The 17,105-nt window shown below is 40.6% G+C and overlaps 1 protein-coding gene across 3 annotated transcripts in view; it reads right to left on the reverse strand.

Annotated features, from left to right (window-relative positions):
- LOC309714738 (cadherin-10-like) overlaps nt 1–17,105 on the reverse strand; it is a 77,969-nt gene that overhangs the window by 32,313 nt on the left and 28,551 nt on the right. For 2 of the 3 annotated variants that reach the window (XM_082547404.1, XM_082547403.1), the window contains 2 exons: nt 6,080–6,374; nt 4,059–4,178 (listed from right to left, as the gene is read on the reverse strand). In XM_082547404.1, the coding sequence (XP_082403530.1) occupies nt 4,059–4,178; nt 6,080–6,374 (415 nt within the window). Of the gene's footprint in view, nt 1–272; nt 451–4,058; nt 4,179–6,079; nt 6,375–17,105 lie in introns of those variants that run through there. The other variant, XM_082547405.1, reaches the window with a different exon arrangement.

Raw genomic sequence — 17,105 nt, forward strand, 5'->3', positions numbered from 1 at the left:
GTTAATCCCTCTGCTAATCTGCAAATGGCTTTTTTTGTCATTCTCCTTTTGTTTAAGCGGGGAAAAAAGGACACGAGCGGGATGAGTTCCAAAGCGCACATTAATGATTAAAAGTAGCAAGCGGTTACATTTTAGGGGTTGGTTATTTGCCATTCTCTCTGTCTACAAATCCCTCGCCACACATCAGCCTGCGAGGAGAAGGCTGCTGGTTAAAGGGAAAATCACTGCATTTATTTCAGGATTTATCCTCTGATAAATTGTTTTTAATTCACCTTCCCGCTGAAGCAGCGTTCCCTCAGCATGCCTGCGCCGTTTCTGTTTCGTTAGCCATTCGTTATCTTTCCCACAATGGCCACCCCCAGAAAGGAAGGTGTGAACTTGTTGCGCTGAGCCGTGGGTTACACACGTAGGTGGAGAGTGCAGTGGCTGCAGCATTGTTAGAGCAGCAGGATGAGAGGCTTCCTGCTCAAGAAAGAGCGAGGAGCTGTGCACATCAGTCAAAAAGCAGCGTCCTTCGGGGCTGCTGTGCATGCCGCTCTACTAAAGCTGCTCTCACTGAGGAGAAATTTGCTTTTTGTGTGACGGATTTCTCCTTCAAACTCTATAAAATTTTTGTTTAAAATAAAAAAAAAGACTACACTATACTTTTTGCTTATTTCTATGAAAAGCTTTCCTTTCATCTAACTTTTAAAGTTGATTTCTTTTATTAAAGTTACACTCTCTTCTCTCTTTGTGTGTTTTTTTTTATTAACGTGTAAATTTATAAAGGAAAACTTGAATTAAAGCCAAATTTTAATTTAAGATCTACTGGTATTTTCCCACACAACCATCCTGTGGATTTACAGGGAATGGTCTGAAAAAGAAAAAAATATCCAGTGAGTGGCTGGGGGGGCGCGAAGATTTGCTGGAGGTCAAAGGAGAGTGACCAGACTGCTTTGGGCTGACAGGAAGTAGCTCAAATAACCAGAATCCATAGCGCACTGAACCGTGAAGCAGATGGGCTACAGCAGCAGAAGACCACACCGGTGTGCCACTCCCTTCACTTACAAACAGGAAATTGAGGCTACAGTTCCCACGGGTTCACCAAAGCTGGACAATGGGAGATCAGAAAAATGCTGCCTGGTCAGATGAGTCTTGGTTTGTGGTGCACGCCATGTCACAAAGCTCATCTCAAACTGGTTTCTCGAACATGATACTGTGGAGGTTGTTTGAGTACAACCTCCACAGTAACCGGCTCTCAATACAATGGGAGCTTCAACAAATCTGCAGCAACTGTGTGATGCTGTCGCGTCAATATGGCTCAAAATCTCCGAGGAATGTTTCCAGCAACTTGTTGAGTCTGTGCCACAAAGATTTGGAGTAGAAGGCAAACTTGGAACTAGCAAAGTGTACATACACACTGGAATCTATATGTTTATGAAACTTGTTAGAAAAAAAGAAAAGAATTATTATGATTTTTAAATAGTTACTTTATGCAATGAATATAATTTTTATGTATGTCAAAGACTTCTATTGTGAAAGGAACGAACAGGAAGAAGTCGTTTTTGAACAAGGTTAGAAAAAACCCTTTGATTACAAAAAAACAACATGGCATCCCAAGATCTTGTCAATACAAAAAGTGACATCAGTCTGGTTACATGTCTGTCTTTCACAGACAGTCTGCAGGGTCAGAACACGAAACCCTCAGTGGGACAATTTTCACAGCCACAAATCTGTTTAATTGTTTGCTTTTTGTTTTTTTTAGCGCCAAACTATATCTAAACCAGACTGCCATCAACACATGGCTGTCAACATCAGATTTTCACTACACAGTGATCACAATCAAATAAATGAATGACGACACTGTGGCAGTGGATATCATAATATATGATGATAATATAATATATTATCATCATATATTATCTAACTTTTAAAGTTACATACTTTACAGTATAAAACATGTTCAAATTACTGTTGTTGTGAATATAAATAAACCTGAAATGAATTTAACTGAATTAAATTGGTATAACAACAAGCATTAAAATCAATATTGCACCCCTGCCGTTGCAGCTGCCGCAGGATAATGCAACATCCCAAATCTCAACACTCCACACATTTGCTAAAAATCCTTGAATTCAGTCCCTGCTGTGTGTGAGAAAGTGTCAGTGTTGAATCTTATATTTCAGGTAAAAGTATAAAAAGGCTAGATTTTCAGAGATGAAGGACAAGAAATTCTTCCCTGTCAAAGCAAAGGTGAGAGTTAATTAGCTAATTTTTGGTAGCTACCTAACTTTGATCCATCAGTCTAAAATTTCAGGGTCGCCATGGTCAGCTTTCTAGGTCACCTGTGACAAGGCAGTAACATTTTAAAAAGGTTATATGACATAAACCTAATTAAAAACTTATTTCCAAAGTTATTTAAAAGAACTCAGCACCAAGAACCAGAGTCAGGGGAAGAAGGAGATTGCTACAATTTGACCACTTTTTGATTCCATGACGTGGTTAGAGGAGTGTGTTTAAATAGGATCCAACATGCAATGAACAAGCACAGTGGTGTTGCTAGTCGATTGACCAACTATCTGACATCAGCTGGGATAAAAATAACTGGCTGTGGCATCCTGCTTTCCTGTCTACTCTACAGCCCTGTGAAAAATAAAGGCTAAAAAGAGGTCTAAAATAAATCTAAAAAAAACAAAAAACAGTTGGAATGCATAGGAAAGACTCATTCTGTCCAAAAGCTGTATATAAAACAGATATAGTAAACATTTAGTTAGTTTTAGCCCCTTAAACCTTTTGCCATTGAAATGTTAGCTGTTTGAAAACATATGTGCAGCGTGGTGCTCTATTTGTGGGCATAACATGTCACAAAGAGAGGCAGCAGTGGGTATCACCACACTTTCCCCCCCTAACATTTTACATATTTAAGTTTATGAAGGACATAATAAGGAAAAGCTTCGCCTACTTAAAAAAAAACAAAAAACGGCTTTTAGCAAAGTTTTGTGATGGTGAATTTACGGGGCTCTCCGATATCATGTCAACTAAGATCCATCAAACATTTGTGTTCAGGCGTCTGTACCGAGATGATGTGGGAATGATGCTCTGAATCCTTAACCCTTTAAGACCTACCATAGAACCAAGTCCGCCAGAGCTTATATTATATTTTTACATGTTGTAGTGGAGCCATTTTTGGGAGCATTTCAAGTTGATATACATCAATACAACCATTATAGCCCACATTTTAATAATATGTATGCATTAAGTGCATAGTAATTACATACATTTCAAAAAAGTGCAATAAACTACAAAAAAATTTAAAATCGTTTTTGTTTTTTTAACATATATTTCTAGTTAGAGAAATTTAAGAGGCTTATCCCTCAAAACTGCAAATACAAAAAAGTTGCACAAAATAGTTTCCCATCACAGGAAATTTATTTTGAGTGTCTTCATAGTTTTATTTTTGAAATACACCAATTTTTCTACACTGCAGGAAAAACGAAAATAAATATTATGATACAAATTTGCAAAAAACAGCATGTGCATCAAAATAAACTATTTCCAGCAGTGCAATATGAGCTCTAAACATCCCAGAAACAATACAGAAAGTCATAAAGTCAAACATAACTTTTAAAAACACCAGTATAGGCTCATAAGGCCCTGAAGGCAAAAAACTACATTTCCGCAAAATGACGTCACTTCCGGTTTCGCGCAGGTCGTGGCGGGCATGCGATAGTTCGCGATGCTGGACATAGGAAGTGTTACAAACAGCTGATCGGATCGGCAAAGCGTGTTTCTGGAATATTATATTACGCTCTGACCGGCTTTAAAGGGTTAAGAGTCGCCCCCTACTGGTCACTGAATATTACAAAATAAGTAGGTGGAAAAAAAATGGATAAAAATATTTAGACTGATTGCTTGACAACCTGACTGACTGACACTGAGTTGTCTGCTGTGAACTGCGTGTAATAATGTCTTTGTCTAAAAGAGATAGAGATACAAAGACGTCTTTATCTATCTACTGGAGGAATTGGGATTATTTTCAGGTGAGGTTTCTTTTTTTTTGCATTTTACTAAACACTGACCTGTTTCCGGATCCACGGAGAAGTACGGCTGGCCCTCCAGGATGCTGTAGACCACTTTGGCGCTGTTCCCGTACGTGGCGTCATCGGCGTCTGTGGCTGTCACCTGAATTACTGAGGTGCCTGCGGGTAGGAAGATTCATGACAATGATTTAGATCAACTCTTCAATACTGCTGAAAATTGCCTGCTGGATAATTGGTTAAGCTGATGCACCTTCTGATGAGGTGTCGGATCCTCTTCTAATCACGCCCATGCAGAATGTGACGGATCATTTCTGTCCCTTTGCGTTACCCAAACCAATCTTTATTCCTCGGACACTTATACCCTTATACATGATTGAGTTTTGCAGGTAATCAATAACTCCTAATGTATTTTTCTAAGTATATCTCTCTAAGCATGCCAGCAGCACCTATACTGGCTCTCTGCAAGCCCCGAGAAGCCTATTAGCGTATCCACAGATCTGGAGTGTCTGAGAAGCCAAATATCTGATAGCAGGCGAACGACTGTGATCCATTTTCTCTTCCAGAAAGGCTGAGGCCCTATTTCAGTAGAACAAAGGGAAACGGTTAGCCAAGTGCTACCTCCCAAATGGCGCCTTGCGGGGCCAAGTGTTGCCTCATTAAATGCAGAAGAAAATTAATTGAGTAGAAATATTTAATGGCAAAGTGGTATAAATATAGAATTGTGCAATACAATGGGATAACGACCTCATGAAACTTCTGTAATTTGATGTCAGCAGAGATCAGTGTGGGGTGAGACCAGAGTTTCCCTCCTTTAAAACCCATGTGATTTGTATGGATGAAGGATGTTGTAGAAATAAAAATAAAAAACAGACAGAGAAAGACCACGGCTGTCTGATTTGCTGTAAGTGACAGTTCGGGAGGATTCTTGAGCAAGTTCACCGAACCTTGATCGCTAATACCTTTAACTAGGGAATTAGACTCAAAGAGGCTTTTCTGACATGGCGGCTTTTAGAAAATATCACTGATCCACATCAGCCATCTCATCGGCAACTTTAAGCTTTCGAGACAAGAATTTTCTGACAAACAACTCAGGAATAATCACGGTTTTTTGTGCAGGGGGAGTAAATTACCCCCAACTGCAATCATTCACTTGTCAAAGGGAGGAGCGCGTCAAAATCTTGAGAGTCCAAGCGAAGGATGTCAGAGCCGTGAGACTATAATAAAACTCAAAGTGTCACATTTAAAGGGGCAGTGTCTCAAGGCAGTCACTCGTGAACACATGCTCTGCCAAGCGGTGACATCACACCTCGGTTGTTGCCATGGGCACCCGTGCTGCCCTTAGATAAGTGCCGGCCTCTCTCTTGGGGTTGCTGAACCAAGTGACAACTCTGTCACATGTCTGGGCTGCAAGACCAACGTCCCTCAGTCCCAGAAGCACGGCAGCAGCAGAAGCACAACATATAGTTCACCCCGTGTTTGCGTGCAAGTATTGATGACTTTTTTTCCCTATTGTTTATCTATATTCATGAGGCTGCTGTGTGCTTTTAGGCTGGAGCCAAAGTGCACCGTGAATTATTTCATTTGCTGTTTGAATAACAAGCAGAAAGGACGGCGCAAAAGCAGCGAATGGTGCCGTGCGGCGTCTAAGGAAGTGGCAGTGCAGAATCCACAATTATTCACTGTGATGACACAGCTGACAATGTCGGTAATTAAATTAAATGTCGTTTTAACAAGATACAATACTGTATTTAAAAGATTATCTGCACCGGCGCTGTCGAGACGCTTTTACCTTGTTTATTCTCCGGTCATAAAACAGCTCCTAGTCTTTCTCGTTTAATTAGTTGGGCCTTCTTTGTTGCGTCGGCATCATTATTATGATTGATAAAGTCCCATTGATCCGGTAAGGCTGGCATTTTATAACATCTCTATCCTGTTTGAATCATAATCCTTTTAATTCGGCTCCTCTTGCGTGCACAGGCGCAAACCTTCATTTGTGTAAACATTTAATTGTCTGATAAATAGCTCTTTTTAAGAGTCTAATATTTACAGCTGGAACGTACCAATGTCAGACATTTCAGGGACTCTGGCCATGTAGGGGTCCTTGGTGAAGCGCGGCTCGTTGTCATTGATGTCGTGGATCTTGATGATGAACTCGGACTCGCCCTCGAGCGCTTCGTTGGTGAAGCGGTTGACAGCTTTGGCGTGGAGGATATAGAAGGCCTTCTCCTCCCTGTCCAGCCTCTTGGTGGCATGGATGTCCCCTGACTTTTCATCTATCTTGAAGAGGGTCCCGGCTCCTTCCCCTGTCAGGACATACTTCACGCTGCCATCTCCTCTGTCAGAATCCGAGTGAAGCTGTGTGGAAAGAAAGAGGGGGAAAAAAAGGAGAAAATATGATTTGGATCCCCTGCTACAACACAAAACACCCATTTCAGGCAACAGTTTGTGGCATTTTCACTTTAATGAATTTCCATTTTGCTGCTTTCTACTGCTAATTGTTATAGCACAACAGAGATTCAAACTCGACTTTATGAAAGCTTTCACATTTGCTTAATTTCCTCTTATGAACAGCAAGTGTCAGCTACCCTTTTCCACATTAAAAAAAAGAAAAAAAAGATCTCCTTGTTAGCCTGAGCAGAAATGGTGACAGTAAACAAAAATCTTCATCTGCTGCAGTCCAAGCTGCACCGCTTGATTGACGGCTGCAAAAACACATCCCGGCGATGAGCGCTTTGCAGCAAAGATGTCAGCAAAAATAACATTTCAAAGCCGAATCGCGGCATTTCTGATCGACTGCGCGCACATCGGTGATCTGACCAATCTGGGCCCTGGCAAATAAACGCTGACAGCTTTTGATAAGTGTGTTTGGTGTTATTTAACAGATTCATATCATCTCTGGTAAACTGTCATCGTGTTGTGACGATACACATTCACCTCGCCTCTGTGAAGCTCGCGTCCTGCCAAGAAGAAAGCCAGCAGCCGGAGCGTGTAAAATGTCGCATTCACTGCTACTGTTACTTTTTTACTTTTCGCTGAAAGGGTGGGTGAGGGAGGGGACACACACACACACGTCTGTGGGGTTACCAGCATGAGTGAGCACACGCCCCGCAGCCTGCCAGTCCCTGATGGATCAGCAGCAGGACCAACATGCCAGAAGACCACGAGAGCCCACTTGTGTGTGGAGCTCCTCGTTATTATTATTTGCTCTGTTCCTCCCTATCTAATGTTTAATTTTTTTCTGCATGAACAGCAGCTTAGCATGCTCTGACATTTTAATTCCACAGCCAAATCTCCCCCACCCCAACCACACACACACACAACATATTTATCTCCTAGAACTCATCAAAAGCTTGTCCAGTCTTTTCTCCCCTCCCACTACTTCCCATCCTACTTCCCTTTCCCCTTTTTTAATAACCAAGGACACAGTAATAATTGCAGGGTGGGGTGGCGGGGGAGGTAGAGGGCAAAAAAGGAGAGCACATGTTTGCAGACACGGGCAAACATGTCAAGCATAAACCGAGGCAAACGCCATCCGAATGTTTACCCGCGTAAGTGGATGCCGGGATGTAATTCCGAGGTCCGTTATTGACACCTCATTAACTCAAGTGAGCCGGCACGTTTGATTTTGCCGGCTTGAATGCTTATTTTTTTCTCCCTTTTGCGCCGGTAGTTTCTGTTGTGTCTATAAAGGTTCTTGGCTCAGCCGGTGGACAGACTGAGGGGGGGATATTGTGCGTCGCAGCTGGGTCACGTGGGACCACATTGCAAAGTCTCCCTTCTCATCATATATTAAAAAGCTTTTCATCGCAGGTGCTCGGAAGCTTTACTAATTCATGCTGTTTTATCAGGGCAAAGCTGGCACATGTGAGATGAACAGCTTTGTGGATTAGCATCTTTAACACTGTTTTGTTCGACTGCTTGAATGCTGGTAAAAAAAAAAGACTGTTTTCATTCCTTTCTCTGTCTGTCTAACCAAGCCAGTCAAGTGTGTTGCAAAATTTTGACTATCCTCGGATTAGGATCTCGAGTGGAGCACTGTTTCATTCACCCACTTTGAATTCTGGTCAAAACAACTTTCCTGTTTTGTTTCGGGGTTGGGTTTTTTTTCGCTGTGCCTAACCAAGCCAGGAGAATATTCTGCAGAATTGTATTTGTTTTCTGTTCTGCTTTACAGTACGTGCTCCCAAACAGAGACTCAGTTGGCTGAAAACAATCCACTTCAACATTATTATCTTTCCCCCGCTGTTATAGCTGCAATGTCCTTCTCTATGATTGTCTATCAAGCTGCCTATCTCTGCCGGCACGACAATTCAGTTAATAACTGTTGAGTCCTCTCTTTCGGCTGAGATGTGAGATAGACAGTGTGACATATGCTGTGTCGACTGTCATTTCTATGGAAACAGAGAGCTCTCGTGGTTTTGAAGACTTCCTCCTTGCTACACTGAAGGATATTACAAGGAAGCTCGGAGTATCGAACTCCAGCACTTGCTGCAGCGACCCCGTCCCTCCCAGTTGCCCACCTTGCCGGTGAGGAAAATTTACTGCTGCCCTTCTACTCAAATTAAGGAGGGGGGTGGTAAGAAGAAAAAAAAGACTCTCTTGGAAATCAATGTGGCAGCCCAACGTGCATTCACAAAAGCCCTTTGATCAATTTATATCGAAAATACAATTAAACTGTCACAGGGGGAGAAAAGAAAGCCACATGTGCATTCAGTTTGGTCACCAAGAAGCCCTGGCACATCAATAGCTTGCCTTTTCTCCTATGCCCTCCTATGGCACCAAATTGTAAAAAAAGGCAGGGAGCATGATGCTATATCCATTAACACTTGGACTTCTGGTCTTTTAAAAACAGAAAAAAAAAAGCTCTGCAAAAAAAAAACTTCAACAGAGCCATTGCTTTCCTAAAGGCAGAGTTCAACATTTAGGGAATGGTTAGAAGACTAATGCTACAGTCACATCACACTGTCTCATTTCTGTTAGCATACGACCCCGCTGTGTACACCATTTAAACTGTGTGGCAGGGTTGGATGGTTTGGGTGAAGTACTACTGCAAATACTGACTTTTAAATTACACGGAAGAACTGAAGAAAAAAAAATACATTTTTTTCTTTTACAAACTGTAAAAAATACACATCAGAGCTAAACTGGACAGCCACTCTCTAGTAAGTAAAGTTAGACCTCAGTTACACAGTTCTAGTACTGGTCAAAGACTTCAATTCAATTCAAATTTATTTATAAAATTGAATCACGACAACAGTCGCCTCAAGGTGCTTTATATTGTAAGGTAGACCCTACAATGATACATACAGAGAAAAACCCAACAATCATATGACCCCCTATGAGCAAGCACTTTGGCGACAGTGGGAAGGAAAAACTCCCTTTTAACAGGAAGAAACCTCCAGCAGAACTTCCTGGCAACTATCAGTTGGTAGGGAACAATTTATATTCCACGGCCAGTTGACGAGTGGTTGCTGGCTATCACGAGGTGAAATTGGTTGCAAAGCAGTACGGAGTTGCACTGAAAATCTCTTTGACATTGATTTGGTCCCTAGCAGGTTGATATAGTTACCTGCAGTTTGTATAATTTTCAAACGTGTTGGTTGCAATAGTATAAGACTTTTATTCTGAAATTGAAGGTTTTCTCCATTAAGTCCATGTTTTATACTGTCTGTGTGCCTGGTACAATCTATCACTTTTAGCTAGGTAGCTAGCATTGCCTTGTGTGACATTGTCCTCATCCTACTAGAGTTACTATAGTTTTATATTTTTAATTGATTTATGGAAGATTTGCCTGGGTTTCAATTTAGCCTCAGTTTTGCTTTAATTTGATTTAAATGCTTTCATGCCTGTGAAAACTGATCTGATTGTAGGTTTCATTAGCTTCATTAAAATGTACAACTATAAAATTATCTGACGCAGTATCATTTACACATCACACTGTCACTAAACACACAGATGCCAGGAGGACTTTTCATATAGTCTCCTGATTGTGATGACAAAACTGGCAGAACAACTTAAACTAAACTAAAACTAAAAACTTTGCTGTATATTTTTCATTTATTTTACTTAATTACTTGATTAATTATTCCAAATGTTATGTTTTGGGTTTTTTCTCTTACTGGCTAAAACATTGTTGGTGGACTAGATAGCAACCTTTTCCAAATTTAAACTTTTAGCCATTATGAGTACACTATCAGGATAGCTGGTTAGCTTAGCACAGCAAGAAGTTGCTTTTAAAAATTTCAAATATTTTATAACAAGACAAAACTGCAAACGTGAACCAACATTTTTTTTCTCACTCTTAACAAACTGAAGCCTTTCACTGAACCAAATAACCAGATTGTGGCAGCACTTCTGCTATAATTTTATTCATATTTAACAAATAAAAAAAGTACACATTAGTTTTTGAGTCTCACACTGAACTAGCAGCATGTTTGTACTCTCTGCTCATACTGCCTTCATATTAAATCATTTTTTGCTTTTTAAAGAACTTATTTTAACATTGCACTCAACAACAAACAAATCCTCCCTAACAAGAAAAGTAACTTCAATGGCCAAACTGCTTTATATGTCTTCACATCAATATATGGTCCGCATATAAGGGTGACGTGGGCCACAAGTGATCCCCCGGCCGCAAGTTTGAGACCCTTGGTCAAGTTACTGAGGTGTAGATTTTGCAACCTTTAGAAATATTACTTTAACGTTGCGCTAACCAGCTAATTAAGCATGTTATTCGTCATACAGATTTGAATTGAAAGTAAGTAAATGATCAGAAATGTAAAACTAACAGTTATGATTCTTTTGGTAAATGGTAAATGGACTAGTTCTTATATAGCGCTTTTCCACTCTTCTGAGCACTCAAAGCGCTTTACACAACTTGTGCATTCACCCATTCACACCCATTCGCACAAGCACAACTGACATTCACACACATTCATACTCCGATGAATGCATTGGTCAGTTTTGTACTCTCACTTATTTAACAGGATTATACATTTACTTAAATGTTAAACATTATGCAGTTACAGAACTTTGCAAATGAGATTAAAATCTCATTAACTGGCTAGGATTTGGTTGAAATCCTTCTTTAACACATTTAACTGTGTCAAAACAGTTTGTAATAATGTTTCTAAAATTAGTGTCTGTGTCTGGAGGGATAAAAGAATATGGAAGGAATGTGGAGAGTAGTCACACTCTCATCAAGAAAAAAAATGAAACTTGATTTCAGAGAATACTTGAAATGAGTCGATTTGCATGGGAAACAGGCTGAAATGTTCTCACTTTTCAACAAAATTGGAGTTCAAGGACTCAATCACAGAGAAAAATGACTCGTGAGGAAGAATTCCTTGTGAATTGTCTGTGAAACAAACTATAAAGCCTTTGCTTCAAGCCTTATATCATCAATAATGGCCTATATATATCAAAAACCCTTCATTCAATTATCCCACTTTGTTAAGTGACACGATAATATTTCTAAAAGCTTGTAATTTTCCCCCAACAATGAAAAACAAACATATTTCTGTTCCTAAATGCTTCATCTTGCAGTTTGAAGTGGGCTGAGAGGTGAAGTGGCACTCATCAGACATCTGTGCGTGATAACTTATAAGCGAGCTGTCTTTGTTTGTGAAATTAATCAGCTTCAAGAGCAGCAAATGTTAGCGCTGACTCGATCTGGTCGCCATTTGTGCTTCACTCGAGTTAGGCCAGAAAGATGGCACTGGAAACAGGCTGCTTAGGGCAATTAGCCAGTTAGCCTTTAAGGCCTTGTGTCCTGGCCTGTCGAGAACTGGCTGCCTTCTATGTAGCCAGATGGTAGCCTCAGACTGTGTACAAAAATAGCCTATCAAATGTCTGTTGATGTGTAAACTTGAGATATGCAGTGAGAGCGGCTGCGACATGAAGGTGAAATGTCACTTAACTTACAATCCTTACTTGTGGACATCTGACATCTCTTGTTTTGTGCATAATTTTCAGCATGTTTTATTCTAATTACAGGCAGTTGTCAACAGTTTAACTTTTTTGTATCACTTCAGCTACTAAACAGTCATAAATACACGTTTAGTGCTTTTTTTAAATGATAATTTTTGCTCTTGGTATCACAGTAGGTTCAAATTTAGATACGTTTGCACTGCATGACATTACTAAGAAGTGTTGCTTTTGTCTTTAATTAAGTGTTGCTTGAGCAGAAAGAATAATGCAACCTCTTTGCAAAAAAATAAAAATAATTTAAGTTATGTTTAAATAGGAAAAAAAACGAAATTAAATGAATGAATGTTGATACCATCTACATTTGGATTGGCTGCCTATAAACCCTGCTTTCACCATCCAATTCTCTCTGCCTCCAGGTACGAAATCTACAATGCAAACCAACACAAAGCAGTAGTGTTGGTAACTTTCCTCAGGTGGGTGGAATGGTGGAAAAATTTAAGTAGGAAACCCTAACCAGCTAAAGAAAGAGTTCTGTTGTTAGGCGAGGCAAAGAAAGCAAAGAAAGAGACTGAAAAGAGAGACTGCATTGCTCCTATATTAGCTTCTATTCATTGGTTCTCAGCTATACTCACAATTCAGATCCTTAAAAAGTTCCAAATGATCAGTGCCCACGTCTGAAAGACCTCACTGCTCCATATTATCCCAAATGCAGGACTTCGCTCTTAGACTGCAGGCTATTAAAGATTATTCTTCAAACGTTCCTTTTCATGAAGCTTACAGTCAGGGCTGGATCAGGTGACCATGAACCAAACTTTAGTCATAGGACCAGGCTGCTGGGGGACTTCCTGTGATGCACTCCCATGCCTTTGTTTACCTTTTATCACCACTAGTTTGCGTTTTCTTCTGTTTGTCCCTGAGTCCGGTTCCTCTGTGGGTCACTTCCTATTAACAGGGAGTTCTTCCTCCCCACTCTCACCAAGTTCCTGCCTACAGAGGCTCATCTGATTAATGGGGGTTTTCTCTTTAATGCTTTAAGGTTACCTTGATACAACTGTTGTGACTGTTGCCAAACAAATAAAACTGAACTAAACTGGAAACCTCAGGTTGGGATTAGCAATGGTAGCAGCTGGTTCAAAAGCGGTCAAAATTTTTTTACTGTTGTTCCTCTACAATAATTAAAAGGGTTGTTATAGTCAAGTGTTGAATTCTAAAAAGATACACTACTTGACCTATTCTATCTGGAACTGTAAAATTAATAAACTCTTGTTGCAGTTGTTACAGCCATGCAAAAACAACACAATTCTTCTACAAAAAATATTTAAATGCCCTTTAATCCGTTGTTTGTGGCGTTCTCAGTAAATGCAATCCAAAACATGCTTTATCTTTTTAATCTGTGAGGAAAAAGCCTGAAGCAACTGTTTAATTAAGAAGCGTAATATAATAAATGTTAAATGGTCATTTTGTCAAGACTGTTGACTTGAATAGATGAACATTTACATTTTAACTGCTTCAAGAACTATTTTGACTGCAGATGTGTCAAAGGTTTCAATATGTTGGCGGCTCTACTGTTAAAGTCTAACTATTCTTTGCTCTACTTCAGTAAACAACATTGTTTAAAAGCTTAAATATCTCTGTGTGTTTGTACTGAATCAAGAATAAATAGATGCAATATTCCATATTTTATATTTCTTTTTTTTTCTTTTTTTTTTTTTTGGCCTGTCCCGTTTGGCTCTTTTGCCATCATTTTATATTTCTAAACTGTAAGATTTTTGGTTTGTCTTGAGGAAGAAGGGATCCGTTTTAGCATCAACGTACTTGGCAACGTTGAATTTCTTTTTTACAGTATAAAAAATTTAATGACATTAAAATGAGACTCTAAAGGCTTTGATTCCTCATTGAGACCATCACTTGGCTCAGTTAAATTTTTTAATAAGTTGACATTTTTGTTTCCTTTGTGTCGAACTTTCTTGAGCAGGTGGGGCTGCTTTCACTCAGCCGAATAATGCCGGGCCAACGAAATACTTGTGATGTTGATGAGAGAAGATTAATTAATCTGACAAAACCAGTGGGTGTTTTAAACACTGGTAGGCAGGTGATAGCATGGAGATAATTGCAGGTGCCCTAGACATGTTGGCGTATCTCTCTCAGATATCACTTCGCCGCTGCAACGTTGTCAGACAGATGTTTACCGGGTGTCATCACCGCAAGACCTCATCGCGCCCGTTTCCTCCGAAGCTCACGCCCCCCCTCGTGCCCACACTTCCCAGAACACAACAGGGAACTTATCGCCCAATCAATAAACACTGCCAATGCATGCTCCAGGTCGCCACTGGAGACCTGCAGGGGCTGCCATGTCTAGAGTACAGCCAGGCCTGCGCCATATTGCAAACTCCTTGCCTCTGTGCCAAGGTGAGCAGCTGGTAATAGGGGGGAGTATGAACGGAGACCAAAAACCACCACCACCACCCCCAGCCCCCCCACACACAAAAACAAAACACACAAATCCCTGCACCTTTCCACTGCCATAAGACTCGCAAGTCCTTTCCCCAGGATGCCTCAACCGCTGAGTCATACAGGGCTGTGGAGCGTATTATGTCTGTATTCATCAGCCTTTTTTGTCTTTTCTGTGAGTTCTAGCCTATTACTGGAGGCTAGTATTTGCAGGTGCGTGCATGTGTGTGTGTTTGCATGTACGCTGGGGTGTTTGTTCACTACGCTGAAGACTCTACCCACCAGGCCCAGAACCACTGGGGCCTATCAGGGGCTGTAAATACTTTATGAGATATGATAGTGCAGCACAAACACTCCTCAACCACAGGCCATTAACCATTTTCAGTGGATATGTGCCCTTTGGTAAAGTAAGAAATAATGAAATAAACAAACATTCTCTTTCCCCCAGTGACAGCCCAGGCCCTCTGAGGCCTGTATGCAGCTCGCCTGCTAATGAGAGGCAGTGCAAGGCTTCCCTTTCTGCAGGAAAAAGAAAATCATTGGCCAATACAGCGAGATTAGCAGCCAACCAGCTCCCCCAACAAGCCACTGCCAGAGTCTTTTCCATCACATCTTGATCGCTTCTCTTAATTTCTTCCTGTTCCAGCTGCTTTTGTTACGCTTGCTCTGGAAAAATTGCAATTTCATTTGTTAGTACTTCACAGCTCGATAAAGCTGTTGTAAAGAGCAAAAATAAATAAATTAAAAAAACTAAGCCGAGGGAGATTGAGTTTACCAAATAACTGCAGACGCGATGTTGTAATTCAAGAGCAGTTTCATCATTCTATCTTTTACTGTGTGTCAAGCGCAGCTCCCTTGTTTATAATAACCTGTCATTGTGTTATTTCCAGTTGTTTTTTTTCCATCACAAACAAAAGCGGTTTTGTTCCACGCTGTGCTCGCCGGCTGCCACAATGTCATTCGCAGTGACAAAAGCCTTCTCTTTTGTGTTTCTTGTAGTTTTTCACCCATTCGGAGCCTTTACATGGCAAAAAATACAGCCTCCACCTGAGGATACAGATGCAGATGCTTGCACTCTATGTTGAGCCATGTGTTCAACTCAAAAGCTATTCATTCCCTTTAGGGCTTCATTCATCACTTGTACTTTATCTGGCAATTACCAAACAGTAATTGCAATCAGATAAGATCTACATACTGCAATCCTATGTGACAACTGGCTAGTGAGCTGACAATGAGGAAAAGCACCCAGCTGCACGTACTTAGGAGGGGAAACAACAAGTGCTCACAGTCATGATTAAGTGCGCTGCTCGAAGGTTGATGCTTTAATGGTGTCTTTGGGATATGGGCTCTTAGGTCGCGGCCTCCTACTCTCTAAGTATATACCTCACTCAGATAATCCATTCTTCTTATGCTATTAGTCCCTTTACAAGCTAAAAGGACAAGTGGGACATCAATCACCACTCTCCAAAGACAAAGTGGTTTGATCAAGCTCTGTATTTACTTTTGATCTTCATTCATTCTGGGGTTTTCTTTTCAACTTTTTTTTTGTTCTTTCTTGTATTTGCTCGCCCGCAAATGTTGTAATCCTTTTAGGCAAGAACTGAAAGTCAACCCTCACTCGGGGAGGACGTATGTTGCAGAATCTCATTTGGTTGGATGACTCCATCCTCCGTGGACGCATGATAGGAATGCAAAGCACTAGCCCCATTCAGCCCCTCGCACAAAACAGCCTTTCTTCCGACTCAGACATCCTGACCTTGCCACAACGCTTCACAATCTCCTCAATTACAGTAGGTTGGAAGAGGAGACTGATATCTTGACTTCCGCTTCGCTGCATGTAAAGCAAGCATTATTTGGCCCATCTTCTTGTGCACCCCCTCCCAATGTTATCTGGGTCGACACTGTGTTTTCATTTTGTTGAACAAATAATACCTTCAGCGGAAGTCATATTTCACTGTAGGGCAAGACAGCCGCTTTAGGATGGTTTGATGTGAGTGGAATGGACATTGTGCAAGCAGCCACAGAGCTGACAGTAAGCACAAAATATATTGGACAGCCGACAGCAAACAAAGCCCGGGGATGGATGGATGGAAGTCCGATATGTGAGCATTACCCGATTGGAGTATCACGTCACGTCGACTAATAGATGACGGGTTGATTCTCGTATTCGCGGGGACAGAATGATACATTCGTATACAGGACTTTATTTGTTGTGAAGGATGTCATTAAGCGGCGATCGTTGCCACTGAGTGTAGTTTGCAGAGGACAATTACATAGTGTATGTATTATGGTACCGAGACTAGGCACCACAGGTAGTTAGGTTCTGCCTATCAGTGCTATTATAGGAAATGAATATCAAAATTGCTGTATCACAAATTCAAAATTTTCTGTGTGTGTGACTGTAGCATGTAAACGAAGCAATATTTGGTGAAATGTGCATTAACTTGGACTGATAAATAACAGATCGCTGTCTTCATAAATATGTATTGACAAGACAGCACATAATGAGGCATTTTTAGATGAACATAAATAGCACTGCCTCAGTACTGAAAGTTCATGTTGTGTTTCGTAGATGGCGTCTTCATGCAAACTGAAAAACAAAAAGGTAAACAACTAAAAAGCATTAAGAAAAAAGACACTAAACAGAGAATCTAGGGACTGCAAGTTCTAATTTGCAAGAAGCAGTTCATTACTATCGCTTCTTTT

Source organism: Aulonocara stuartgranti (assembly GCF_965226115.1).
Source record: "Aulonocara stuartgranti genome assembly, chromosome: 9".
NCBI lineage: Eukaryota > Metazoa > Chordata > Actinopteri > Cichliformes > Cichlidae > Aulonocara > Aulonocara stuartgranti.